This window comes from Lipophrys pholis (genome assembly GCF_963383615.2).
Source record: "Lipophrys pholis genome assembly, contig: SCAFFOLD_32, whole genome shotgun sequence".
Lineage (NCBI taxonomy): Eukaryota > Metazoa > Chordata > Actinopteri > Blenniiformes > Blenniidae > Lipophrys > Lipophrys pholis.
In genome coordinates this window covers 200,694-227,742 of record NW_028291980.1, presented here as the reverse complement: position 1 = coordinate 227,742, position 27,049 = coordinate 200,694, and the positions used below count along the sequence as shown (strand labels likewise).

The window sequence follows — 27,049 nt, the reverse complement described above, 5'->3', positions numbered from 1 at the left end:
AATGGAACATTTATTCTGAAGAGTCTCCATAAGAATGAAAATTACATCAATGTTATTTTTAGTGATTTATTTTAATTCATACAGTATTTGCTGCTTAAAATGTAAAAAATAAATCTAAAGTAAAGTTTCTATGTACTTTGAATCAAGTTTAAATATGGCATGTTGGCCTGTTAGGTTTAAGAAAATAGAACTTTTTCAAGACTTTGTGATTTGCAGCTTGATCTTGATAACTCAATAGTTCATCTGTTCATCCTGACATTTCCATCATAACAAGAGTGTTGACTTTAGTTTGTACTGTAGGCAGATATACTGTGTGAGAATTAGGCCCTGAATATCCCAAAAGTAGTTTTTTTTCTAAATGTGTAAAGCTGTGTACTCACATTATTACAGGTGTTAGAGAAATCTTCTCAATTATCATTAATTCATGTGTTTGTAGACATTGTTGTGCTGCATAAATCCTATCTGCTGGTGGAGAAACACTGGGTGTAAGGACCATGTGTGTGTGTTCTTAGATAAACCGCTTAATCTGCTGGAACTGTCTGTGCAGACTGACGCCCGGGTGAGAGAAATGCATTGCGAGTCACTCATGATTACTAGATCAGGAAACGCCTATGCTTGTGTGAACCAACTGTGTGAATAAAAGCTGCAGGGAGACTGAAGCTGGACGGAGATATTCAGGAAGCTGAGTGAGTCAGACTTCATCTCCCCTTGCAAGTCAAAACTGTATGATGTGTGTGTTGTTCTTCACTCATCCGTATATTTGTCAGACTGCTATCGAAGAGTATTTTTCTGACACCTTCCTGTGTCCTGCTGCCTGGCCTCTCAGCCAGCTGGGACTGAATCGTCTCTTGGGGAGCCTGACAGAGCCAGCATGTAACATGGCCTGGTGATTGGCTGAGCAGCGATGGGGGCGGAGCCTCCTCTTTGTGTGCAGGAGGCTTGGAGGGACAGGTTGAAGCTTGTCCTGTGCTGCCAGTGAAGCAATGCCAGGTTGAAAGAGCTCCTGTGAGGCGTCTGCCTCCAGTTTTCTCTTCACAACAACATGTTGGATTTATGTTCATGTTTATTTAAAGACTTTTCAATTTGTGGGGAAAAGTTGCTTTCAGGCTCCCAGAATCAACCAATCCATCCACTGCAGCACTGCAGGACACTTTACCTGCAGAACACCTGCAGCACTGCTGTGGGATTTTGTGAGACGGAACTAAATCAGAGTGGTCGCTGGCACATGCCTGGACCACATGCTGAGCCACATGGTCCAGCCAGCGGCTCACAGGTTGATCCTCTGGACACTGCCCAGCTACTGAAGGAGGGAAATCTAGTGGTTCTGACAAACTCCCCACTCCACCCAGATGTGGAGGCTAAAAGCAGCTTCACATGGGGAATCAACCTGATGTGACCTGAGATGTCTGGTCCTAGGTGGAACTGCTTTCTTCTCTCTTGGCCTCTTTTCTTTCTTTACCTTCTCTTCCTGCTCCACATCATCATCCTCTTCATCTGATTCTCCTTCACCCTCCTCATTCCACTCTTCCTCTCTCTCACTGCTCTCTCCCTCTGGTCACGTCCATGCTCCACCGCTGCTGCTGCTGCTAATGTAACAAGGGTTATGTGTTATTTAGTTCCACTTGTTATGAATTGGGTTCAGAAATTATTTAAATGGCTCTATAGCGCCTCCCTTAGAAATTGTAGGTATATGCTGCTGCCAAGAGGCCAGCATTGTCAGTTCACCGGAGGCGTGCACGAGCTGGGTTGTTGCGCACAGTACAGCGTAGAAATACTTTATATTCATGTTCATTCTTGTTCATTATGTAATCGTGTGTGTATTGTATATTACCGGAGTGTTGCTTTTCATGTATTTGATGTGTGTCTCACTAGTTTAAATGTGTATCTGTGTTTAATTCACTCTGTGGGCTAGCTTGTTAGCCTCCGGTAATGAATGTGTATTTCTGTTGTAGCGTGCTGCGTGTAAACGTCCATAGCGAGCCGTGAACCTGACCAGCAATTGTTGTTTCATATCCAGGCAATAAACGACGACACAAAGACGGTTCCAGCCTCCCGTCTCATTAAATAAAATAACACAACGTAGAGTCGAGGAGTACTTGAGCCAGCCAGCCAGCCACCGGCAGAAAGTGTGGTTGTGCATGGTTACACACACTGCTGGACGGGACTTGGTGAGTAGGATAAACAAACTTATTTTCATATTAAGGATATCTTTTCAATTTATTTATTTTGTTTTGTGGACATGGAGAGCTATTATAGCAGAATTATGCTGTTTTATGTTACTTTAGTGGATCAAAGGGTAAATTGGAACTTATTAAGTTCAAATAAGCTGGAACTTTAACAGACTTTTACTTCAATTTAAAGCCATGTAATGTGAGATATAAGTTACCTAAGCATATTATCCCGTTCATACACCAGGCCTTTTAAGGTTGGACAAGGAGAATTCTGACATTCGGTCAGAATTTGGACTCCAGGTTCAGGAAACCCGATGGCGAGCCACCTGAGGAACCATTGAACTGTGTGAGTCCTGAAAAGCAAACCCCCTTTTGCTGGAGGTTCTGTGGGTTCATCAAAAACTGGTATTTCACCACACTCCTCTGCAACCTGCAGCTCTGGGAAACACAGGATTCATGCATGAAGGAAAAGAGACATTTGATTGTTCAGTCGTTTGCTGAATTAGTTTGAGTTGTGATTTTCCTTTTTTTTATTTTTGTCAACCATACATGAAATGTAAAATGGTGTTAAATGAACTATGGTTTTGATTTCTGTGCAAAGCTGAAATGGTTAATAATTGAAAAGAACCTTAATCAACTGGAATTAGAATTTTGGAACTAAAGAAATTAACTAAAACTAAACCATGAGTTAACTCGGATAGAAAAAGTGGAAAGACAAACCTTGAATTTAAATAACCTAATCCAAGTGTAACTATTATCTCAAAGCCTAAAGGGCTATTCCTCTAAAAAAAAAAAAGGGAATTGGAACTTGTTCATTGTATGTCAACTGTCTGTTAATTACATGTCAGCTGTTTCTGTTTTAATTTTATAAACTTAAGCCGGCAAGAATTCAAATTATTCTCTGGTCTGTGGTCTTTGAAGTATGTGGTACTCATTACTGCTCCAGTAGACGAACCTAGCACTGACCCTTGTACTGATTTAGGCACTGTAATGACTCCAGAAGTGTTACATGGAGCTTTAATATAAAGTCTGACACTTTATTTGGAGGAAGAAGTTTTTTCTTCTCACAGGGCTGATATGGAATATCTTAAGGCCTCTTAAGGTTTCTGACTTATTAATACAGAGCCATCCTTGTGTGATCTTATCTGTGGAATGCACAGATGGGTCCTGGTCTCCTCTCACTCCTGTGTGCCCTCTGCCCTATATTATGCTCTATTGTCAGCCTGGGGTCACTCTATCAGTGATTAGTGGACTCTGATGACTCCAGAGGAGCTGCTGTGGTGTCTATCCCACTGTTTCTAAGTGTTTGGCTGACACCGAACCCAGACCTTGGGGAGAGGAGATGAGGAGAGAAGAGCTTTAAGTAAGGAGCAGGAGGTGAGACAATGATGTGTCCACATGTTCATGGAGAATGGAATTCCTGCTGCAGCTTTGAAGAAACACCCTTTGCATCAAGTCACTGTCTTCATTCATCCCTCTGAAACTGCACATCACCGGGGAAGCAAGGGAAATATTCTTTACAGATTCAAAGGTTCAAGGTGAATTTGATTCTTAGTAATACTGCATTACTCCACACATGCTTTTAAGTATTGTTGCCTTTTTCCACACATACTTTTAATCCCCCAACCCACTGAGAAGCAGAACCCAGCGGGTAAAACACAACAGGTTGCTACTATCAGGGTTTATCTACTCTGATCTCCCTTGCAGAATCTTTCATTGATCACTGTTGTAATTAGAGACGGGAAGATCAGAAACAGCTTTTATACTATTATACTAAATGTTTACATCCTCATCGCTCTAATGAGCCTCCAAGAAAGTCCAGTCCAGTCCGACTGTCGTATGGCTCCTGCAGGACTTGCCAGATCGATCTCCCTTACAGGGTTCTTACCTTTCTCTCTCTGCTCGGGTTCTGAACCTTATTGTGTTGGAATTAGGGAGGGGAATTCAGAAACACAGCAGTCACATCCACACTGTGTTCCCTGATGTGTTTAAGTCCCCGCCACCCTGATGTGTCCACTGAGAAAAACCACATGGAAGCAGTTCACTGAGGCTGGAGTCCTACTTTCTGTGTGTTAATAAGAGGAAGTGAATGTGTCTGTCTGTGGGTTCTGTGTCTGGACTGTAAGACAAGATTTATAAAAGAGACTAAATGGCTGAAAGGACTAAGAATAAGACGTTTAAACACCCAAAACACCGACAAATGAAGAAATAAAACTCAAGCAAACAAGTAAATCAAAACCGTTTAAACAGCTGTACTGAATGATTCACTGGAAAAAGCAATTGAGTCAAATAAATGTCAGAAAATGTTTAAAATGCCTAAAAAGTTCTAAAAAGAGACACAATTTCTAAGGTCGGGAGAGTCAGAATGTCTAAAATGACTGAAAGTGGAAAATAGCCAAGACAGGAGCGGCCCAAAGAGAAGTAGATCAAATAAAAAGAGGAAATAAAACAACCAAGAATCAAATCAGATCTAATGAATGAATCACATGAAAAATAGCAAAAAGAAATAGAAACAATGAAAGATGTGCAACAGTCTGCAGGTAAACTCTACAGCCTGGACGTGTAATACCACCCCTATCCTACAATGTCACTGTTCTACTGTCGACTCCCGACTTGAGCAGAGAAGAAGAACACAAACACCCCCCTCCCCCGCTCCTCCTCCATTTCACAAATCACAATGAAATCTTTCTGTGCTCTTTGCTTGTGTGTATGTGCGTATGAGTTTTTTGTGTGTATGTTTGTACGCTGTTTATTTATGTGTATGTATGCTCTTTATTTGTGTGTGTGTGTGTGTGTGTGTGTGCGTGTGTGTGTGTGTGTGTGTGTGTGTGTGTTCTGTATTTGAGGAATGAGGATGAGGAAGTGGTGTGTCTCTAGACAAGAGCTCACAGGAAGTGTGTGGGCGCGCTGCTTTTGTGCACCAGCAGCATGTTTCCAATAAAAGCCCCTCCCACCCCGACCCCATGTGCTCTCTCTCTCTCTCTCTCTCTCTCTCTCTCTCTCTCTCTCTCTCTCTCTCTCTCTCTCTCTCTCTCTCTCTCTCTCTCTCTCTCTCATGGGAATCTAGTTTGTTAATTTGAATGAGAACTGAAACACAAGGTTGTTCTATAAAACATCAAATATGAAGTGAAACCTCCAGACAGAGACGAGGGGATGAATTACTGTGGCCGTGAGGTTTCCTTCTCTCATCTGAATTCTCATCCAGCCAGTCGCTCTGAGGGAGTTCAACCCAAACAATAACAAAGTCATCAATGACTCTAAATGATCCTTCTGTTTTCCAAGAAGTGCTCTCTTCAATGCAATGAGAGTTCCTCTGTGATTCTATGAGGTTCTCCAGATTGCCTCCTTACCTCCCCACCCACTCACACAGTCACAGACTGAGTTACGTTTCAGGTGGGGTCCTAAATCCTGTCAAAAAGAATGCCTCTATCTCTAAAAAGTCTTTCTCTTCTCTCACAATCTGTGAACCTCTCAATCTTCTAGAATGGGCTGGTCATTATCCAAGAGATCTGATTGGTCAGGAGGCGGAGCTTTAATGCTCCTTGATCTCTGATCCAGAACATAACCTGCTCCGGAGCAGGTTAGAGGTTCAGAAAGTTCCCACAGTGAGTTACCAGGTAAGAAGTGAACCAGCGTGGCAGTACAGAAACTCAGAGTTACGCTGAAGTTACGTCCATAAGAGAAGATCCTGATTCCTGGTCCAGGACTCTGGTTAATCCACCAGGAAGGTCCAATCAGCTCAAGTGTAACATTCTGTGTTAGTTTGAAATCACCATGAAAGAATTCCCTCAAGACTCTCAGACGCTGGACTCTGGACTCTGAGAATCTGAGACTCTGGACTCTGGATTCTCAGACTCTCAGACTCTCAGACTCTGGACTCTCAGACTCTGGACTCTCAGATTCTGGACTCTCAGACTCTTAGACTCTGGACTCTGGATTCTCAGACTCTCAGACTCTCAGACTCTTATACTCTCATACTCTCAGACTCTCAGACTCTCAGACTCTGGACTCTCAGACTCTTAGACTCTGGAGTCTGGACTCTCAGACTCTCAGACTCTCAGAATCAACATTCTGTTATCTGCAGGCGTCTTGGACTCTAAATCACAGAGGCTATGTTCTCATGACTGGTGTGTATTTGTGACAGCCACGTCAGATTCAAATGTTTTTACAATACTTTTACAATATTGTCTTGTTTTCATCAAACCACATATTTCAAGTAATTTAAACAGTTTGTGGTTTGTACCGTTTATATTGATGATTGTGTCTGAATGAGACACATTCTTGTGTTCTTATAATGGTGATTTCTGTGCCTAGAGGAGCTCATATTTCATCTCTTCCCCTCTGACACATTCCTGCTCTTCCTGAGTAGAACGGAGGAAACACGTGATTTATGTGAAAGCAACTCCCCCACTGGGCCCCACATCCTGCTTCCTCCTCTGGGTGTGTCAGAGAGAGCAGGACAGAGAACGTTGAGGTTGTTAGACATCAGAGACAGACTGAGAGGGACTGAGACAGACTGAGACGGACGAAGAGCAGCTTCTTCTCTCCACAAGTTTCCTCACACGTGGAAAAGTGTCTGTAAGAAGAAGAGAAGAGAGTTCAGGTGAGAATCTGTCAGCTCTTTAGAAGCTTCCACAACGGAGCAAAAGACTTTCTAACTTTTCTTTTTCTCTTTCATTCACACCATCACAAACCTCTGACAGCTGCTTTCTTCTTCTTCACCTGTTGGACAAACATTTCATCCTCCATTTAACTCCTTTCTTCACTTCTTTTCTTCTCCAGGGAGAAACTCTGAAAACATTCAGCAGTGGGCGGGGCTTCAGCCCTCCTTCACTCTGATTGGCTCATGTTTGTGTTGGTCTAAAACATTCAAACACACACACACACACACACACACACACACACACACACACACACACACACACACACACACACACACACACACACACACACACTCACACACACACACACGACTCAATCATCTCATTATTTATCATCCAGACGCTTCATGTTTTCCCTGAAACCTCCAACTGACAATAATCCTATTGATTGTTGTATTTTTCATGTTTCTATATTTTCTTCTCTCATCTTATTTCCTCTGTTTGTTCATTATTTATGCTTCTTGTTTTTCTTCTTTCTCTGTTTTGTCTCGGCGTGGTGTGTGTGTGTGTGTGTGTGTGTGTGTGTGTGTGTGTGTGTGTGTGTGTGTGTGTGTGTGTGTGTGTGTGTGTTGAGCAGGTTGGTGTGTTTCTCTCTGTCTGACTCAACATGTGGGACGTGGATGAAGAAGACCCACCAGAGTGTGTGGACAGGTAAGAGACGTCCCCCCCTCCTGCATTCAGTCAAACAGCAAACAGAAGAATGGACACTAAATGTAAACTCCATAGAAAGATGAAATGTAGTAAAAGTGGCTCTGCTGTATTGACACGTCTCAAGGCTCAGTGATTTCAAGTCATCCAAAGTGAGCTGAAGTGATTTCAACAGGCAGCAGAAAAAGAGCTGCAGTAAAGGACATGAGGTGCAGAGACATTCCACCGTCCCCATGATCAGTCCCAATGTGATCATGAAAGTCACAAGGACAAGCAGTGGAAAGGACAAAGACTAGAAGATCATGTGTTGTCTTTCAGGTCAGAGTTTCTAACTCCTCTTAACCTGATCCAAGGTCAGAGCAGTGTCACCTTTCCAACAGGGAGTTTAAAGGAAGTGGACGTCTCCACATGACACTGAAGTCCAAACGTCCCACATCACTAACTTACAGTTTGGTCCACAAAGATTTGTCCAGAGACAAAGTTTGTCTCATATTGTTCTGTATATTACCACAGGAAATAGAAATGAAACCCTCCAGACTTCAGCTTTAAATCAGTGGCTTCAACTAAAACATCCCATAACAATGTGAGGAACTAAAGGATTTGAACACAATCCCTTCATGTCAGAGGCTCAAAAGTCCCTGAACCAATGAAATAAGAGAGAATCAATCCTTCATCTCTCACACTTGTTGAAAAGCCTTTGCAGGCAATGACTGGCTGAAGTTGTGAACTCATGACGTCAGCAGGCCCTCGCTGGGTTTCCTCTATTTTAATGCTCTTCCAGGCTTCACCGCAGAGCCGCTCACTTGATGTTGCTTTGTGGGCCTTTCTAATCCAAGTTTAATCTGTAAGAGGTGAAATTCAGGTTCTATTGGATTGAGATCTGGTGACTGACTGGGCCTTTCTAATCCAAGTTTAATCTGTAAGAGGTGAAATTCAGGTTCTATTGGATTGAGATCTGGTGACTGACTGGGCCTTTCAGGAAGATTCTACTTCTTTATTCTAGAATCCCCTCCTGGGTAGTTTTGGCTGGTGGTCCTCCTCACATCAGAAGAGAGTAAGGGGACGGTGTTTTGTGAGGTTTGGGGACAGTGTCAGGTGACGGGTTGGGAATAGATTAGAAAGTGACGGGATCATCGGTGGTTGAAATGTTTGACTCCTCATCACACAGTCATCAAAGTGTGTGTGTGTGTGTGTGTGTGTGTGTGTGTGTGTGTGTGTGTGTGTGTGTGTGTGTGTGTGTGTGTGTGTGTGTGTGTGTGTGTGTGTGTGTGTGTGTGTGTGTGTGTGTGTGTGTGTGTGTGTGTGTAGAGATGAGAAGCTCACACATACAGCAGGGTCTTCAGTATCCAGCAGCTTGTCTATGAAGAGTGACCGGTCCAAAGCTGATCCACCAGTCTTCAGAGCTGAACCTGGACCTTCAGACACAAAGTAAGAAACTCTTTTTTTTCTTTTATTTCCTCCAAACCAGAGTGAGAGAAGTTGTGCTCACTCTAAGATTCACTTCCAGTATTTTAAGGAACTGAGTTTTAGTCCAGATGGAGTTTCTGGAGGGGAACCAGAGGAGCTGTTGATGATGGTGGAAAAACTAGGAACTTTAATGGACCTAAATCATATGAGGGGAACTTCTTTTAACTTTCAACTTTAAAGTTACTCGACCAGAATCTATTTAGGAAACATGAAACATGTAGGATCCAGATTCAGTTGTTGATGTTGATCTCTAATACATTAATACCTTTCTGAATGGAATTCGTCATGACACTCACACAAACACATCATTCCAGCATTTAAAGTTAAAGGAACATACCAGTGTGTTGACCTCTTGCTGATTAATGATCAGTTTCATAACATTTAAGAATATTCTGGAGGTTCTAATCCTCTTTCTCTGAGAAAGTTCAGTCTTTTATTTTGGGCTGAATCGGTCCAATGTTGATCATTTTGCTTCAGCTTCTGCGACGCCATCTTTGATATCCCAGAAACCCTTGTGGCAGATTTCCCAAGATGATGTCAGTTAGGAAACATCAACACAGTTTGAAGTTTTGTTTGTAAACATCAACTTTGGTGGATCGATTTGGGAAACTGCAGGTTGGAAATGAGTCCAAATGAGTGTTGATGGTCTTGTTTTGGTGTTTTGGTTTATTCTCTCTGCAGAAGGGATATGTTTTATGGGAAGTACATTTTGAAGATTGTTTTTCTGGTAGAGTAACTGTAAATGTGGAACTACAGTTTATAACTATTAAATATCCTCACAGTATTTTCACAAAATCTGACTTAGAGAATCAAAGTCTCAGTTCTTCCATGTATCTTCCATTGTTCCAGTCAGTCTGTTCCTGATGTTGTGTTTGTTTTTAGCTCTGACTCTGGGTTTCCATCCAGCTGTGTGTCCATGAAGAGTGACTGCTCTATGGAGGCACCATTACTCTTTAAATGTGGAGCAGGAAGTGGTGATGAGGGGTGAGAATCAGTGTTTGTCTCAGGATTCCTCATCACACCACACAGCAGCTTTAACAAAGTCAACATGTTTCTGCAGCGTGAGCCAGCAGAGCTCCCAGCTTCTCCCTGGTGGCTCCGCCCCTCAGCATCAAAGACATCTGGACTCCACATTTATGGTGAGAACACGTCTCCATTCAACACTTTACTGTCACATCATGAGACAGAAGAAGCTGCTGTGACTTCCAGCTGAAACATGAAACAGACACTCAGCTTATTAGATCCATTCAGGTCCAAAGTGAAACAGTCCAACCTTCATCCAGCTTCCAGGCTTCACTGATGCTTGAAGCTGCTTCTGCTGGAGATCCCACATGAAGTGTGATTTGGCTTCACATGTTGTCCATCCTGCTCTCTGCACTGGATTTACACTCACATCTCAATCTGGCTTCAGTTTCAGCTCAAAGTCAACTCCAGATGTTTCTCTGTTCCAGCTGCTGGAGGACCACATGGTGACTTTCATGAAGAAGGAGCTGAAGAAGATGAAGAAGCTCCTGAGTCCAGATTACCCAGCATGCTCAGAGAGTCAGAGGGAGGATGAGGATGAAGAGCAGAGGAGCAGCAGAGAGTCATTTCTGAGGATCACCCTGGACTTCCTGAGGAGGATGAAGCAGGAGGAGCTGGCTGAGCGTCTGAGGAGCAGTAAGAGGATTTGATCTCATTTCACAGGATGGAGATGAAGCTGAAATGTTCTCAGCTGGAGCAGAAAGCAGTCAGAAACAGAGTCCATCCAGAGAACACAGGTCATTTCCAGGTCAGACACAGAAAGTGTGAAACAGGCAGAAAGTCCAAAACAAGCAGCAGAGAAGAGGAGACACAAAGAGAGTTCCTGAACTCTGCTGCTCCTGTGATGCAAACATCTGCATCAGATCAGAGGCTGTTTGGTCTCCACTGAGGAGCTGGATGGAGCTGATGGAGGAGAAACATCTCCACTAACACACTGTCATCTTCACATTCAATGTCAAACACACTCAACTCATTCCTGCTTTCTTCTTTTCAGGAACTTCTCCTGGAGTCTGCCAACAGAAGGTGAAATGTGCCCTGAAGGAGAGGTTCCAGGTTGTGTTTGAGGGGCTCTCTAAAGCAGGAGAGTCCACCCTCCTGAAGCAGATCTACACAGAGCTCCACATCACAGAGGGAGGGACTGCAGAGGTCAATGAGGAACATGAGGTCAGACAGATTGAAACAGCATCCAGGAGAGCAGCCAGAGCAGAAAGCAGCATCAGACCAGGAGACCTCTTTAAAGCCTCACCTGGAAGATCTCCACCAATCAGAACAGTGCTGACAAAGGGAGTGGCTGGCATTGGGAAAACAGTCCTGACACAGAAGTTCACTCTGGACTGGGCTGAAGACCAAAGCAACCAGGACGTCCACTTCACATTTCCATTCACCTTCAGAGAGCTGAATGTGCTGAAGGAGAAGAAGTTCAGCTTGGTGGGACTTGTTCATCACTTCTTCACTCCAACCAAAGAAGCAGGACTCTGCAGCTTTGAAGACCTCCAGGTGGTCTTCATCTTTGATGGTCTGGATGAGTGTCGACTCCCTCTGGACTTCCAGCACCCTGAGATCCTGACTGATGTTACAGAGTCCACCTCAGTGGATGTGCTGCTGACAAACCTCATCAGGGGGAACCTGCTTCCCTCTGCTCGCCTCTGGATCACCACACGACCTGCAGCAGCCAATCACATCCCTCCTGACTGTGTCGGCATGGTGACGGAGGTCCGGGGGTTCACTGACCCTCAGAAGGAGGAGTACTTCAGGAGGAGGTTCAGAGAGGAGCAGCAGGCCAGCAGGATCATCTCCCACATCAAGACCTCACGAAGCCTCCACATCATGTGCCACATCCCAGTCTTCTGCTGGATCACTGCTACAGTTCTGGAGGAGGTGTTGAAGAGCAGAGAGGGAGGAGAGCTGCCCAAGACCATGACTCAGATGTACATCCACCACCTGGTGGTCCAGGCCAAAGTCAAGAAGGTCAAGTATGATGGAGGAGCTGCCACAGATCCACACTGGAGTCCAGAGAGCAGGGAGATGGTGGAGTCTCTGGGAAAACTGGCTTTTGATGAGCTGCAGAAAGGAAATCTGATCTTCTATGAATCCGACCTGACAGAGTCTGGCCTGGATCTCAGAGCAGCCTCACTGTACTCTGGAATGTTTACACAGGTCTTTAAAGAGGAGCAAGGCCTGTACCAGGACAAGGTCTTCTGCTTCATCCATCTGAGCCTTCAGGAGTTTCTGGCTGCTCTTCATGTCCATCAGACCTTCATCAGCTCTGGAATCAACCTCCTGGATGAACAACAACAAACAGTCCTGATGGAGAACAATCTCCACCATGTCCATCAGAGAGCAGTGGACGAGGCCTTGAAGAGTCCAAATGGACACCTGGACTTGTTCCTCCGCTTCCTCCTGGGTCTTTCACTGCAGACCAACCAGAGTCTCCTCCGAGGTCTGCTGACACAGACAGGAAGTAGCTCACAGACCAATCAGGAAACAGTCCAGTACATCAAGAAGAAGCTGAGTGAGAATCTGTCTGCAGAGAGAAGCATCAATCTGTTCCACTGTCTGAATGAACTGAACGATGGTTCTCTGGTGGAGGAGATCCAACAGTCCCTGAGATCAGGATATCTCTACACTCATAGTCTGTCTCCTGCTCAGTGGTCAGCTCTGGTCTTCATCTTACTGTCATCAGAAGAAGATCTGAAGGAGTTTGACCTGAAGAAATACTCTGCTTCAGAGGAGGCTCTTCTGGAGCTGCTGCCAGTGGTCAAAGCCTCCAACAAAGCTGTGTACGTGGGTCATGAACAAATATGTAGAACTGAGTCCATGACAAACGAACTGGTTTTCATTGTTGCTTCTTCTTCAGGTTGAGCAGCTGTGGTCCGTCAGAGAGAAGCTGTGGAGCTCTGTCCTCAGTCCTCAGCTCTCAGTCCTCCAGTCTGACACATCTGGACCTGAGTGACAACAAGCTGCAGGATTCAGGACTGAAGCGGCTGTCGGCTGGACTGGAGAGTCCTCACTGTAAACTGGAAGCTCTCAGGTTCTGACATTATTGATCATTAATATCCACCACTCTCTGTTCTCCTGCTCACATCTCTAGAACATCAGTAAAACATCTCAGTAGAACACTGCAGCCTCTTGATACTTTCTCCTCTATTAATCAGGAAGTAAAACTACAAAGTAAAGTTTCCAGTGTAAGTTCAGGTGGAGAGCAGCACCTTTACTTCCTCCACTCACTGTGTTTGTGATGCTCCATGTCACAGAGTTCTGCCTCAGACTCTGACACCGACACGACTACGAGCAAGAACACCACACATGAGACAAGCCCAGCAGCAGCAGAACACTCACTTCAGGTGTGCTCCTGTGGCTGGATGAAAATATCATCACTTAGGAGGCTGAGGATCCACCAAGGAAAGAGAGGAGGATGAGAGAGCAGAGGCTAGACTATCAGTCATATTTTAATCATTTTTAGCTCCTGTACGGGCTACAATTGTAATGCTACAATAGTAATGTTACAATAGTAACACTACAATACTAAGGCTACAATAGTAACGTTACAATAGTTACGCTACAATACTAATTCTACAATAGTAAGGCTACAATAGTAACGTTACAATAGTTACGCTACAGTAGTAATGCTAAAGTAGTACTGCTACGAGAGTAACGCTACAATAGTAACACTACAATAGTAACGAGACAATAGTAATGCTACAATACTAATGCTACAATAGTAATGCTACAGTAGTAAGGCTATAATAGTGATGGCACAATAGTAATGGCATAATAGTAACACTACAATTATAATGCTACAAGAGTAACACTTCAATAGTAACGCTAGATTAGTAACGCTAGAGTAGTAACGCTACAGTAGTAACAAAACAATAGTAATGCTACAATAGTAACAAAACAATAGTAATGCTACAATAGTAACGCTACAAAAGTAATTATACAACAGTAATGCTACAATTGTAACGCTACAGTAGTAACATTACAATAATAACGCTACAATAGTAATGCTACAATAGTAACGCTACAATAGTAACTCTACAATAGTAACACTACTTTAGTAACGCTACAGTGATAATGCTACAGTAGTAACAAAACAATAGTAATGCTACAGTAGTAACATTACAATAATAACGCTACAGTAGTAACATTACAATAATAACACTACAAAAGTAATGCTACAATAGTAATGCTACAATACTAATGCTACAGTCGTAAGGCTACAATAGTAATGCTAAAATAGTAACGCTACAATAGTTATGCTACAATACTAATGCTACAAAAGTAATGCTACAATACTAATGCTACAATAGTAATGCTACAATACTAATGCTACAATTGTAATGCTACAATAGTAATGCTACAATAGTAATGCTACAATACTAATGCTACAATAGTTATGCTACAATACTAATGCTACAAAAGTAATGCTACAATAGTAATGCTACAATACTAATGCTACAATTGTAACACTACAGTAGTAACGCTACAGTAGTAACATTACAATAATAACGCTACAGTAGTAACATTACAATAATAACACTACAAAAGTAATGCTACAATAGTAATGCTACAATACTAATGCTACAGTCGTAAGGCTACAATAGTAAGGCTAAAATAGTAACGCTACAATAGTAATGCTACAACAGTAACATTTCAATAGTAACGCTACTGTAGTAACGATACAGTAGTAACATTACAATGGTAACGCTAGAATAGTAATGTTACAATAGTAACACTACAATACTAAGGCTACAATAGTAACGTTACAATAGTTACGCTACAATACTAATTCTACAATAGTAAGGCTACAATAGTAACGTTACAATAGTTACGCTACAGTAGTAATGCTACAGTAGTACTGCTACGAGAGTAACGCTACAATAGTAACACTACAATAGTAACGAGACAATAGTAATGCTACAATACTAATGCTACAATAGTAATGCTACAGTAGTAAGGCTATAATAGTAATGGCACAATAGTAATGGCATAATAGTAACACTACAATTATAATGCTACAAGAGTAACACTTCAATAGTAACGCTAGATTAGTAACGCTAGAGTAGTAACGCTACAGTAGTAACAAAACAATAGTAATGCTACAATAGTAACAAAACAATAGTAATGCTACAATAGTAACGCTACAAAAGTAATTATACAACAGTAATGCTACAATTGTAACGCTACAGTAGTAACATTACAATAATAACGCTACACTAGTAATGCTACCATAGTAACGCTACAATAGTAACTCTACAATAGTAACACTACTTTAGTAACGCTACAGTGATAATGCTACAGTAGTAACAAAACAATAGTAATGCGACAATAGTACCGCTACAAAAGTAATGCTCCAATAGTAATGCTACAATAGTAATGCTACAATAGTAACGCTACAGTAGTAATCCTACAATAGTAATGCTACAATAGTAATGCTACAATAGTAACATTACGATAATAATGCTACAATATTAACGCTACCATAGTAATGCGTACAATAGTAACGCTACAATAGTAACGCAACAGTGGTAATGCTACAGTAGTAACATTACAATATTAACGCTAGAATATTAACGCTAGAATAGTAACGCTACAATAGTAACGCTACATTAGTAACGCTACAGTGGTAATGCTACAGTAGTAACAAAACAATAGCAATGCTACAATAGTAACGCTACAAAAGTAATGCTACAATAGTTACGCTACAGTAGTAACATTACAATAGTAACGCTACAATAGTAACCATACCATAGTAACGCTACATTAGTAATGCTACAGTGGTAATGCTACAGTAGTTATAAAAGAATAGTGATGCTACAATAGTAACGCTACAAAAGTAATGCTACATTAGTAACGCTACAGTAGTAATGCTACAGTAGTAACATTACAATAATAACGCTAGAATATTAACGCTACAATAGTAACGCTACAATAGTAACACTACAATAGTAACGCTACAATAGTAACGCTACATTAGTAACGCTACAGTGGTAATGCTACAGTAGTAACAAAACAGTAGTAATGCTACAAAAGTAATGCTACAAAAGTAATGCTACAATAGTAACGCTACAATAGTAACGCTACAATAGTATTGCTACAATAGTAACGCTACAATAGTAATGCTACAATAGTAACGCTACAAAAGTAATGCTACAAAAGTAATGCTACAATAGAAACGCTACAGAAGTAATGCTAAAATAGTAATGCTACAATAGTAATGCTACAATAGTAACGCTACAAAAGTAATGCTACAATAGTAATGCTACAATAGTAAAACTACAATAATAAAGTTACAATAGTAACACTGCAATAGTAATTCTACTGTGGTAACATTACAATAGTAACGCTAGAATAGTAATGCTACAAAAATAACGCTACAATAGTATTGCTACAATAGTAATGCTACAATAGTAATGCTACAATAGTAATGCTACCACAGTAACGCTACAATAATAATGCTACATTAGTAACGCCACATTAGTGACGCTGCATTAGTAACACTACAGTGGTAACGCTACAGTAGTAACGCACTACAATAGTAAATCTACAGTAATAACACTCCAATAGTAACACTACAATAGTAATGCTGAAATAGTATTGCTACAATAGTAATGATACAATAGTAACACTACAATAGTAATGCTACAATAGTAACTCTACAGTAATAACACTCCAATAGTAACGCTCCAATAGTAACACTACAGTAGTAATGCTACAATAGTCACACTACAAAAGTTATTCTACAATAGTAATAATACAGTAGTAATGCTACAATAGTAACGCTACAATAGTAATGCAACAATAGTAATGCTACAATAGTAATGCATGGTGACTTGGAGAAGTAACTTTAATCTGATTACTGGTTTGGAAATAGTAACGCGTTAGATTACTCATTACTGAATAAAGTGGTCATATCACTGTTACTCATCATCATCAACAGTCAAATTGCCTGATGTACAACCAGTGTTCCCAACAACATCAACTGTTTACAAAACAATCAGGACAACAGATTGTAATACAGACAGTCCAGAGTACAGAGCTAGGGCAAGGTGGAGGTTCTAAAGCCTCCACCTAATGGATGCCAGGTGTGCAGACACAGTTTGTGAACCGGGCCAGGGAGAGTGGCAGTAGGAGGAAACATTTATTGTGGTAGAAGAACTCAGTATTGGGCGAGTCATTGAGGACAGGAATCAACAATTGGACTGTGGATATCAAATAAATACTTTGACATGTCCAAAGGAAAAACTGCTGATTGGACTTGATCAGTGTCGCTCCTGAATACGTTCTAAACAAGTTACCTGTCCTCACCAGAGCAGCACCTTAAATAGGTTAAGGTGCTGCTTCACCTCCTCAGCCTAACTCCACTTGACTCTACTCACTTTTGACACTTTCCCACTACATGATGGTCCCTGCTACCAGGTACTTTCATGGTACACCGTAGTACACTGAGGTTCCAAGCGAGCGAAGATGAGAAGACGGCAGGCTGCTCATTCACCCGCCATTTTTTAAACTTCAACACAATGAAAAACAAAAACACCCAAAGTCTGCAGCTGTCCTGGTGAACGCTGTTTAACCACATTTCCATTAGAATTTAAAGTATCGTATGGTTTGTTTTTCTTATTTTAACATCAGTAGCTACTAACAGCTTGTGGCAGAAGTCACCAGTTAACAGGAGCACCAGTGAAACCGAAACACCGGACAGTGAAGCATCACATCGGGGTGATTACTTGTGCATGACGGAGAAAGCTCCGATGACTCCGCCCACGCCGTGGTCGTTCTATTGTAATGGAAAACAAGTGAGGCTGAGTGGAGTAGAGGCAAGGCCAGTAGGGTCAAGTGGAGTAAGGCTGAGTAGGAGCTGGTGGAAAAGAGCTATTTATTACAAGTGACTGGGAATCAGAACATCTAGACAACAATGTGAATAAAGCTGTAAGAAATGCAGAATTAGGAAGAAATGTTAAACAAAGAAAACAATAACAAAGATCTTCTATTGATCAAAGAAGGATTAAAAGATTCTGTCAAAAGGAAAAATACAGGATACAGAGAATCTATAAAACACTAAACTAAAGAAGTGGCACATAAATATGTGAAATACAAAAATAAGTTAACTACAACTAAGAAATGATTTAAATAAATATGAAAAAAAGTGGTGAAATCTAAGAAAAGCAGAATCCTATTAAAGACACATGGAATCTATTAAAGAGTGTAAAGAGAAAGACCCAGAGACATTTCATTAGAAAGGAAGAAATCATAGAAATTATTATCAAATGTAAAACCAAATCTTCAGATTGAGACTAAATGGAGATGAAACCAGTAAAGAGGGTGATTGAGTTTATCTCCAAACTACTGACTCAAATCTGGAAACTTTCTCTCTTTATTCAGGTTGAGGGGCTGCAGTTTGTCAAAGATTACTGCATAGTGACAAACCATTTAAAGACATTGGTCGTACTTAAGACAGGCTGTATCTAATGACATTTTTTGTGTTCTCTGTTTATTTGGAAACGTATCGAACTACATGGTGGTATCGATATCGTTACCAGAATGTTGGTATCGTGACAACACTAGTTCTATGTTGTATAGTTCTATGTTTAACCCTTTATTTTACCAACAGCTACACTGAGATATACCCCAAAGTTATAAAATATTCAGGAAACAAATGTTGAAAGGTTTGGAGTTCAGTATAGAAGAGTTTGGAATGAAATATTCACACTTGTTCAACATTAAAGAAAAACTTTTAGAGTTTAAAACATTTAGGAAAGAATAAGAACACAATAACTGTGTGTGTGTGTGTGTGTGTGTGTGTGTGTGTGTGTGTGTGTGTGTGTGTGTGTGTGTGTGTGTGTGTGTGTGTGTGTGTGTGTGTGTGCGTGTGTGCGTGCGCGCGCGTGTGTGTGTGTGTGTGCGTGCGTGCGTGCGTGTGTGCGTGTGTGTGTGTGTGTGTGTGTGTGTGTGTGTGTGTTGTGATCCAGATGTTGGAGGACAGAGATGGACTGAGCTCTGCAGCATGTTAGTGATCAGCATGTTGATGAGACTCTTCTCCTCCTGGTGGCTTCAGCTGTTTGGACTTTACATTTCTAAACTCTTCCAGTCTGAACCTTCTTCAGTCTCAATGACTTCAACATCAAACTTTGTCCTCTAATCTCACTTCTTTCTCTCTTTATTCAGGTTGAGGGGCTGCAGGTTGTCAGAGATCAGCTGTTCTTCTGTGGCCTCAGCTCTGAAGTCCAACCCCTCCCTCCTGAAACATCTGAAACATCTGGACCTGAGTGAGAACGAGCTGCAGGATTCAGGAGTTGAGCAGCTGTGTGGTTTTCTGGAGAGTCCACTCTGTAGTCTGGAGACTCTGAGGTCAGACTCCATGTTTGAGTTTGTGTGCAGTGAAAGTTGTGTTGACACTAAAGGTCAGACATCAGGCTGATATGAGATGATCCACACTGAGGATCTCCATGAGAAACTGAGACTTCTTCTCTGGGCTTTAGTCCTGTGACTGTGGCAGAGCCGTGTGGAGCTCCACATTTCAAAGCTTGGTAGAAGAAGCAAGGTGCTGCAGTGGAGAATTCACTGTCAACCTCTGACACGCTCCATGTTGAGCTTCAGCTTTCAAAGCAGGCTGATCTCTCCTGGATGAAGAGTCACTGATCTCCCAGCTGGAGCTCCAAACTCTCCCTCACTCTGCCATTGTTGCCCCCCTGACCCAGTGTGTGTCATGTAGGGGTGTGATTCCATCCTGTAATAGGAAACAAAGAGGCAGACCACTTGAGCTGGGGTTTGGCTCGGCTGCAGGATTTAATATGCTGCTGCCTCTGTGCAGCTTTTAGGCTCCTTCAATCGCCTTGTGCCCTCTGCTGGCCTTTTAGAGTAACACACTACTGCTTTCGCCTGAAAAGAACAACTCTGTTTGAGCCTTTTAAACAAAAAATCAAAACCAGAGCAGCATGTCAAACCAAGGGCTGGAACATCCACAGGTATTCTGCACTCTGGCAGTAAAAGCTTTTTTTAATTGACGATGTTTGAGCTGATGTCACCATTATGAGGGACCGAGCAGAAAGACAGGACCTCCAGAGGAGGCCAGGACCCTGTTGTATTTGGAATGTTTCTTATTAGTTTTTTGTAAAAAAAAAAACCCTGTATAAAACCCCCTAAACATGCTCAAAAACTCACCAAATTTGGCACGTTCATTAACCCCCAGAGAGCCAAAATGTACTCTCTAGCGCCACCTACAAACACTAAAACGGCCACCAAAAACACTTAAATGGGCACCACGGCCCGTAGGAATGTCGTAGAAAGATCAAACAAAAAGTCAAGTGTTCGTTTCATCGAGCCCGACAAATCACATGATGGGACCCCTGACCTAAATCTGACAGGAAGTCCAATATTTGCCTTTTAAAATAAGATTTTCAATCACTAGCTACTCTGAGCATGAATATCTATGGACTTCAGAAACCTATTAAATGACAGAGGAGACTCTCCTCCTCAATAATCCCCAATATCACTTTCAGTGGTAGAGCGGTTCTGTTTTTATTTGCCGTCAAAGTTTTAAACACAGACTCCGCCTCCTCGTCCAGTTTAAAGGTTTTGTGCTTTGAATGACGCGACACTTTGTCTTTATTTGAAACGGTTCTCCTTTAACAATCATTTCTTCTTGATGTCCACATCAGCAGTGCTGATTCTCTCTCAGGGCTGCTGGCTGCAGACGGAACACACACACACACACACACACACACACACACACACACACACACACACACACACACACACACACACACACACACACACACACACACACACACACACACACACACACACACACACAGACTTGTGGTGCAACACTGCCCTCTTGTGAAGAGTTTGTAAACATGCAACTGTGACGAGGGAGAGAGGTATGTTCATTGAGGATTCTTTTCTGTGTAGCTCTATGATTAGTTCTGGTCTCTAGCTCTAGAAACAGCAGCCCAAGTCTTTAACTTTAACTTTTTCCACACCTTCAAAAGAATTGTACTCACGGTGAGTCCAGGATTCCAGCAGGTGGCGCCACTGATCCATAAAGCCTGTTTTATTCTTGACGTGTCCGCGAGCTCTGTGCGGCTCCGTGCGGCTGAATGACGTCATTGTAGCCTCCAGGCCCCTCCGAGCGGCCCTGTTCACGCTGACGTCACCGCTCCATGCGCCTCCAACTTCTTGTGACTCCAGTAGAACCTGTGAGGTGTGGAGCGGTAAGAGCTCCACCCTGTACTGAGCAGACACGTCACTGTGCACAGACACATATTTAACTGTTAACACACCGTGATGAGGGACAATGACAACCTACAGAAACACTCTGATTCTACTTTTCTTTCACATGAAGCCGTTAAAAGGATCATTTTATGGCTCCAAATCCAAGCTTTCCTTTCCAGTAGTATGTGGTTTGTTTAGTCGTTACTGATGAAGCTAAAGTCTGGCTTCATTAGAAAGAAGTTCTATTAATGATGCGTCTCATAGCGGAGCGCCCCCTGCTGCCTCATGCAGACCTCAGCCTGCGGTCAGAACGCCATACAAGACCTGGAAGTGAAGTTAGTTCCAATCAGGTTCCATGATTACTTCATAAAACACTCTGGCTTCACTTCCATGCAGTAATGTAACATAATGATCCCAAAGATCCCTGCAGAGGGGCGGAGCCTCCAGCACAGGGTGGAGGAGGAGTGTGATGTCACCAGTCCTTAAGTTTGACTTTCACATAACAGCAGAGGACATAAGGCCCGTGGACCAGAACCCACCAAGAGGACCAATCTGGTCCCACCAAGCCAGGAGCTTTAAAGGATTTATACACTTTGTTTTGACATTTCAGTGGATTTTCACCAGAAGTTTCAGTTAAACTGACTTCATTTTCAGGAACTGATGGAAAAATATAGAGAATTTCGTTACAGACACTGAATTTAAAGGTTCTTATAGCACTGGAGGAGGAAGAGGAGGAGGAGGAGGAGGAGGAGGAGCAGGAGGAGGAGGAGGAAGAGCAGGGGGAGGAGGAGGAGCAGGAGGGGAAGGGGGAGGAAGCATCAGGAGGTGGAGGTGTGTGTGTTGTGATCCAGATGTTGGAGGACAGAGATGGACTGAGCTCTGCAGCATGTTAGTGATCAGCATGTTGATGAGACTCTTCTCCTCCTGGTGGCTTCAGCTGTTTGGACTTTACATTTCTAAACTCTTCCAGTCTGAACCTTCTTCAGTCTCAATGACTTCAACATCAAACTTTGTCCTCTAATCTCACTTCTTTCTCTCTTTATTCAGGTTGAGGGGCTGCAGGTTGTCAGAGATCAGCTGTTCTTCTGTGGCCTCAGCTCTGAAGTCCAACCCCTCCCACCTGAAGGAGCTCTACTTGGGTTACAACGACCTTGAGGATCCAGATGTGCAGCAGCTGGTTGGTCTTCAGCAGAGTCCAGACTGCAGCCTGCAGACTCTCAGGTCAGTAGATGTTGGAGTGAGTCCATGCTGCTTCCAGCAGGGTTCTACTAAACACAGTTAGTGTGAGAACAAAGATCCAGAGTTTGACTGCTCTGTGAGGCTGTGAGAGGAGAACGCTGAGCAGCTTCAGGATTGGACAGCAGAGGACACAGTCAGCCAATCAGAGGAGCCTCAGGCTTGTTGTGTTGGTCTGACAGTGGTGGTCTTTCATGAGCACTGAGCTGCTGCTGTGGACAGGACTGAAGTCCTGGCTGCTCCACAGAGACTCTCCTCATCACCTCTCATCTCTCTCATCTCTCTGCAGCTGGAGGTAGAGCTCTCTGGATTTCTGGGTGATGGACAGGTCAGGTCGGAGACGCTATATGTTTTGAAGATCCACTGAGGAGAGCAGAGAGGACACTGTGAGAGTCCAGCATCGAACCAGGGTTCTTCTGGATGTGACGCAGAACCACGACTGTGTGGACTGAACCTCTTCCTCTTCGTCGTCCTCTTCCTCTTCCTCCTGCTCTTCCTCCTACTCTTCCTCCTCCTCATACTCAGCCTGCTTCTTCCTCCTCCTCCTCCTCCTCAGCCTGCTTCTCCTCTTGCTGCTCCACCTCTTCCTCTTCCTCCTCTGCTTTCTCCTCCTCCTCCTTTTCCTCCTACTCCTGCTCCTTCTCTTCCTCCTCCTTCTCTTCCCCTTCCTCCTCCTTCTCCTCTTCCTCTTCCTCCTCATCCTCCTCCTCCTCGGCCTGCTCCTCCTCCTACTCCTCCTGCTCCTCCTCCTTGGCCTGCACTTCTTCTTCGTCCTCCGCCTTCTCCTCCTCCTCCTCCTCCTCCTCCTCCTCCTCTTCCTCCTTCTCCTCCTCCTCCTCCTCTTCCTATTCCTCTTCTTCCTCCTCATCCTCCTCCTCCTCTTCTTCCTCTTCCTCTTCCTCTTCCTCTTCCTCTTCCTCCTCCTCCTCCTCCTGCTCCACCTCCTCCTCCTCCTGGCCTCCATGGCTCACCCCCTCCGGACAAAGGAACATGTGGTCGCCACTGGAAAAATTCACCATTGGTCACGTGACCCCCGTCCAGGGGGCCACCACCTGGAAGCTGCATCCCTGCACCTCACCACCAGGGGGATCCACCAACTCCATCCACAGCCGTAGAAAACGCCCCGGAAACTCTGAAGCCAACACCGCTCTGATTGGCCAAGGCCATGGTGAGCACAGCAGGGAGCCGGACCATGATGCGCCGGTATAAAAGTCCGACCTGTGAAAACACACCGTCTCCAAGACGGATTCACGTCCATCCAGACGCAGGACTTCGTACGGAGACACAAGGAGCCGCGTGTTAACTCACGTGGACCGGCCCAGAACTTTTTAACTCCCTTCTCTCTCTCCCCCTCCTTCACTAATCCGCCGCCACTCCTGTTATCTGATCAGATAAGCTCACACACACACAGTCACATTTAGCAGCCAAACTGCTATCTGGTGCTGCTAAACCACATCCACATCCATCACCAGAGTTCTAACTGCATGTCCTGTTAGAACTCCGCCGCTCAGAACCGGGCCGACAAAGTCCACCAGTCTTTACGGGAGTAGGTGAGACCGCGTCGTTCTAAGACCACCCTCACGCATACTCGTGTGACGAGCGTCTTGTTTATCTAGTCGCTAAGCAACCACTGCGGCCCCCAGAAAGAATGAGTCAAACGCCTCTAGTAGTCACGTGGGTCATTGCAATACCTCTTGACGTCCACCTGGTGGACACATCAGGCCATTGCGCTCTCCCTCTGTGCGCCGCTGCACGCCCCTAGTGGTCGTCACGGTCACCACATTGACCTGCCAGCATCTGCCTCCCTCTAGTGGACATCTGAGGTCGCTACACCTACTGACATTGACCTACCAACGTCTGCCTCCACCTGGTGGACATTCAAAGTCATTACACCAATTCCAGTTATCATTCCAGGCCAGACACACACGTACACACACACACACACACACACACACACACACACACACACACACACACACACACACACACACACACACACACACACACACACACACACACACACACACACAGACACACACACACACACACACACTTTGTACATAGTGTCGCTGTTTAATAGATTAGATCTCAGTGTTAGATGTCGTTTTCTACTTGAACGTGTTGATTTATGAAATGATTTCAGAATTATTTATGAATTAATACATTTAGTTAATAAACGCCTGTTAGCTGAATTGAACGATTCTTGGTGATTATTGTGTATTTATTGTTGACAATTCACTGGTTTGTAACAGTCTGTGCTCGGATCTCACACCTTCTCTTTTATTTAAGATTGTTATATTTTTACACAGAAATATTAACTAACTTAAATAAACCTTTTTACAAACGAGACTGATATTTTAGTAATAGCTATTTCCAGTTTATCTGGTGGTGCCCCCCCCTTTTCATTATTAATAGATAAATAACAAATTTATTCAAATAAAATGTTTTTTTATTAATAAATAATTTTTGATAATTTATTTACTTTTAAGTAATTACTCAATTACTTTAGGAGTTGTTAATGAGTAAATGACCGTTTACTTCGATTATTAATTTCAATTTTTCATAAATTACTTCCAGTGATTTATTACTTTCAGTAATCTATTACTTACAGTAATTTAATGCTAATAACCAACCATAAATCCCAACAACCTGAAACAGATGTTAACCAGATGTGAACGGCCCAGAAAGACCTGATGAGACACACAAGCTGAAGAGGCTCTGACAGAACTCACTCAGAAACCTGAGTCACTTCTCTGTCTGACAAAACAAACTCCTCCACTTCTTATCATCTTCTTATCATTCTTATCAGCCTGTCTTCTATCGGCTGTTCTTGTGATGATGTCATGGTTCTGAAAGAGTTCTGCTTCTGCTCCTGCTCCTGTATCCATAGCAACTGTGGATGGAGCTTCAAATAGCCACAGTCAACATTACAGTCGTCCTTCATCACTGCACAACAAGTTGCCTGATGAGCTCAGTCACTAGAGCATGAGACTCTTCATCTCAGGGTTGTGGGTTTGAGTCCCACGTTGGGCGGTGCTCTCTTTTCAGGCAGTGGTTCACAGTGATGAATCCTACAGCTGACCACTCACCACTGTGGCTCCCTGAGCATGACCTTTGACCCCATCAGCTCTCTGGTTCCTCACCAACTCCACCAATCCAGATCTCTCTCCGTTATCTGGATTGACAAACATTTTCATTCCTTGATAAGCGTTACTACGAAGCAGGTGATCAACTCAGTTTTTCAACCAGGCTGTTCCATCCTGATCAGAGCTTGTTCACATAAAAGGGCCGATGATGAAATAAACAATACTAACTCCCCTCTTTTGTTCTCATGAGAGGCTCTAATACTCTTCTGTAATAACCAGCTGGTCTGAGCTTCTTAAAAAACATCTCCAACAATGTGTTTAAAGTCTGTGGCAGACAGAAGAACCAGACAGGAGGTAAAGCTGTGCTTAGCTGAGTGAATTCATTCAATGATGCAACAGTTACCATGGCAACATGGCAAGAGCTCCTTTCTGACATCACTGTGATGTCATCAGTCTCAGTATCTCCTCCATGATGAGCAGAACCAAATAAAAAGTGTTGAAATGTTGAAGTGTTGAAGTGATAGAAAAGCTGCAGTGAGAGTCCTGACAGGAACCAGCAGGAGAGATCACATCACCACAATAAGAGCTTCTCTTCATTGGCTTCCTGTTCAATCTACAAGAGAATTTAAAATCCTTCTTTAACCTCTAAAGCTCTTAACAACCAGGCTCCATCCTATCTTAAAGAGCTCTTAGTCCCATATTACCCACAAGAACACTTGGTTCCTCCATTTCAGACACAAGTTGTCCTCAATCAACTTCAACACTTGAACTTTGGTTTAAAATGTCTTTCTTTGATATTTTGAGATTCAGGAATTATGTCACCAATGAGCCTGAAATATATGTTTGGAGGTTTTCAGGAAAACTGGAGCACCTGGAGAAAACCCAGGAGGGACAAGGAGAACATACAAACTCCAAGCCGGCCCTGACTTGAAGTGTGGAAATACTCCAAACCTGCAGCTTTATGACAATCACTGGAGTCCTTTAGCTTCTTCAAAATGTCTGCTCGTTGTTCTAGGAGGATGATTCTCGCTTAGGGTGAGAGAGGTCCTGCGTTCAATTCCTGGATGAGCCTTTTGGTCATCAACCATGATCCTTTGTGTTAAATTTCAAAAGAAGATTTGACTTTGTGTGTGAGAATCATTCTCAGCAGTAGGCTGCTACAACGTCTGTTAATGATTCTGCTAACACTTTCTAAACAATAGAAAAAAACCTGCAAAAATATGTCCTATACAAAGCTGATGGGACAGGCTCCTCATGGAAGAGATCAAAGGAGATCAAAGGGGATCAGCGTCTGTTGCCATGGAGACACTGAGAACAAAGGAGAGGCTGACACACTATTTCATCTGAAATGTTCTTGTTTTAAACATCTAATGAAGGTTACCCTTGTAATTTAATAAAAACTTCCATCATTTTAAATAAAGGAAGTTTTTTTTTATAAGTTAGGTGTCTAATTTATAATGTAAGAAGATAACCCGGACATCATCATCTTCATCACCTTGGTAGTTTAATGTTGAAGCCACACAAAGTGACAGTGCCTCCCTCC

General features: G+C 43.0%; 1 protein-coding gene and 1 long non-coding RNA gene across 6 annotated transcripts in view; both read left to right on the top strand.

Moving 5' to 3' along the window:
* Window positions 1-24,701, top strand: part of LOC308128325 (protein NLRC3-like) — a 434,409-nt gene extending 409,708 nt beyond the window's left edge. For 3 of the 5 annotated variants that reach the window (XM_080494032.1, XM_080494031.1, XM_080494033.1), the window contains 3 exons: window positions 19,136-19,318; window positions 22,232-22,415; window positions 22,794-24,701. In XM_080494032.1, coding sequence (XP_080350158.1) covers window positions 19,136-19,318; window positions 22,232-22,415; window positions 22,794-23,450 — 1,024 coding nt within the window. In that variant the 3' untranslated portion in view covers window positions 23,451-24,701. The remainder of the gene's footprint in view (window positions 1-19,135; window positions 19,319-22,231; window positions 22,416-22,793) is intronic. The other 2 variants (XM_080494034.1, XM_080494035.1) reach the window with 2 other exon arrangements.
* LOC308128327 lies at window positions 627-3,625 on the top strand. Its single transcript, XR_013936557.1, has 3 exons — window positions 627-686; window positions 2,018-2,168; window positions 2,416-3,625. It is a non-coding gene; the product is annotated as an uncharacterized lncRNA (long non-coding RNA).
* Window positions 24,702-27,049: the final 2,348 nt, after the last annotated feature.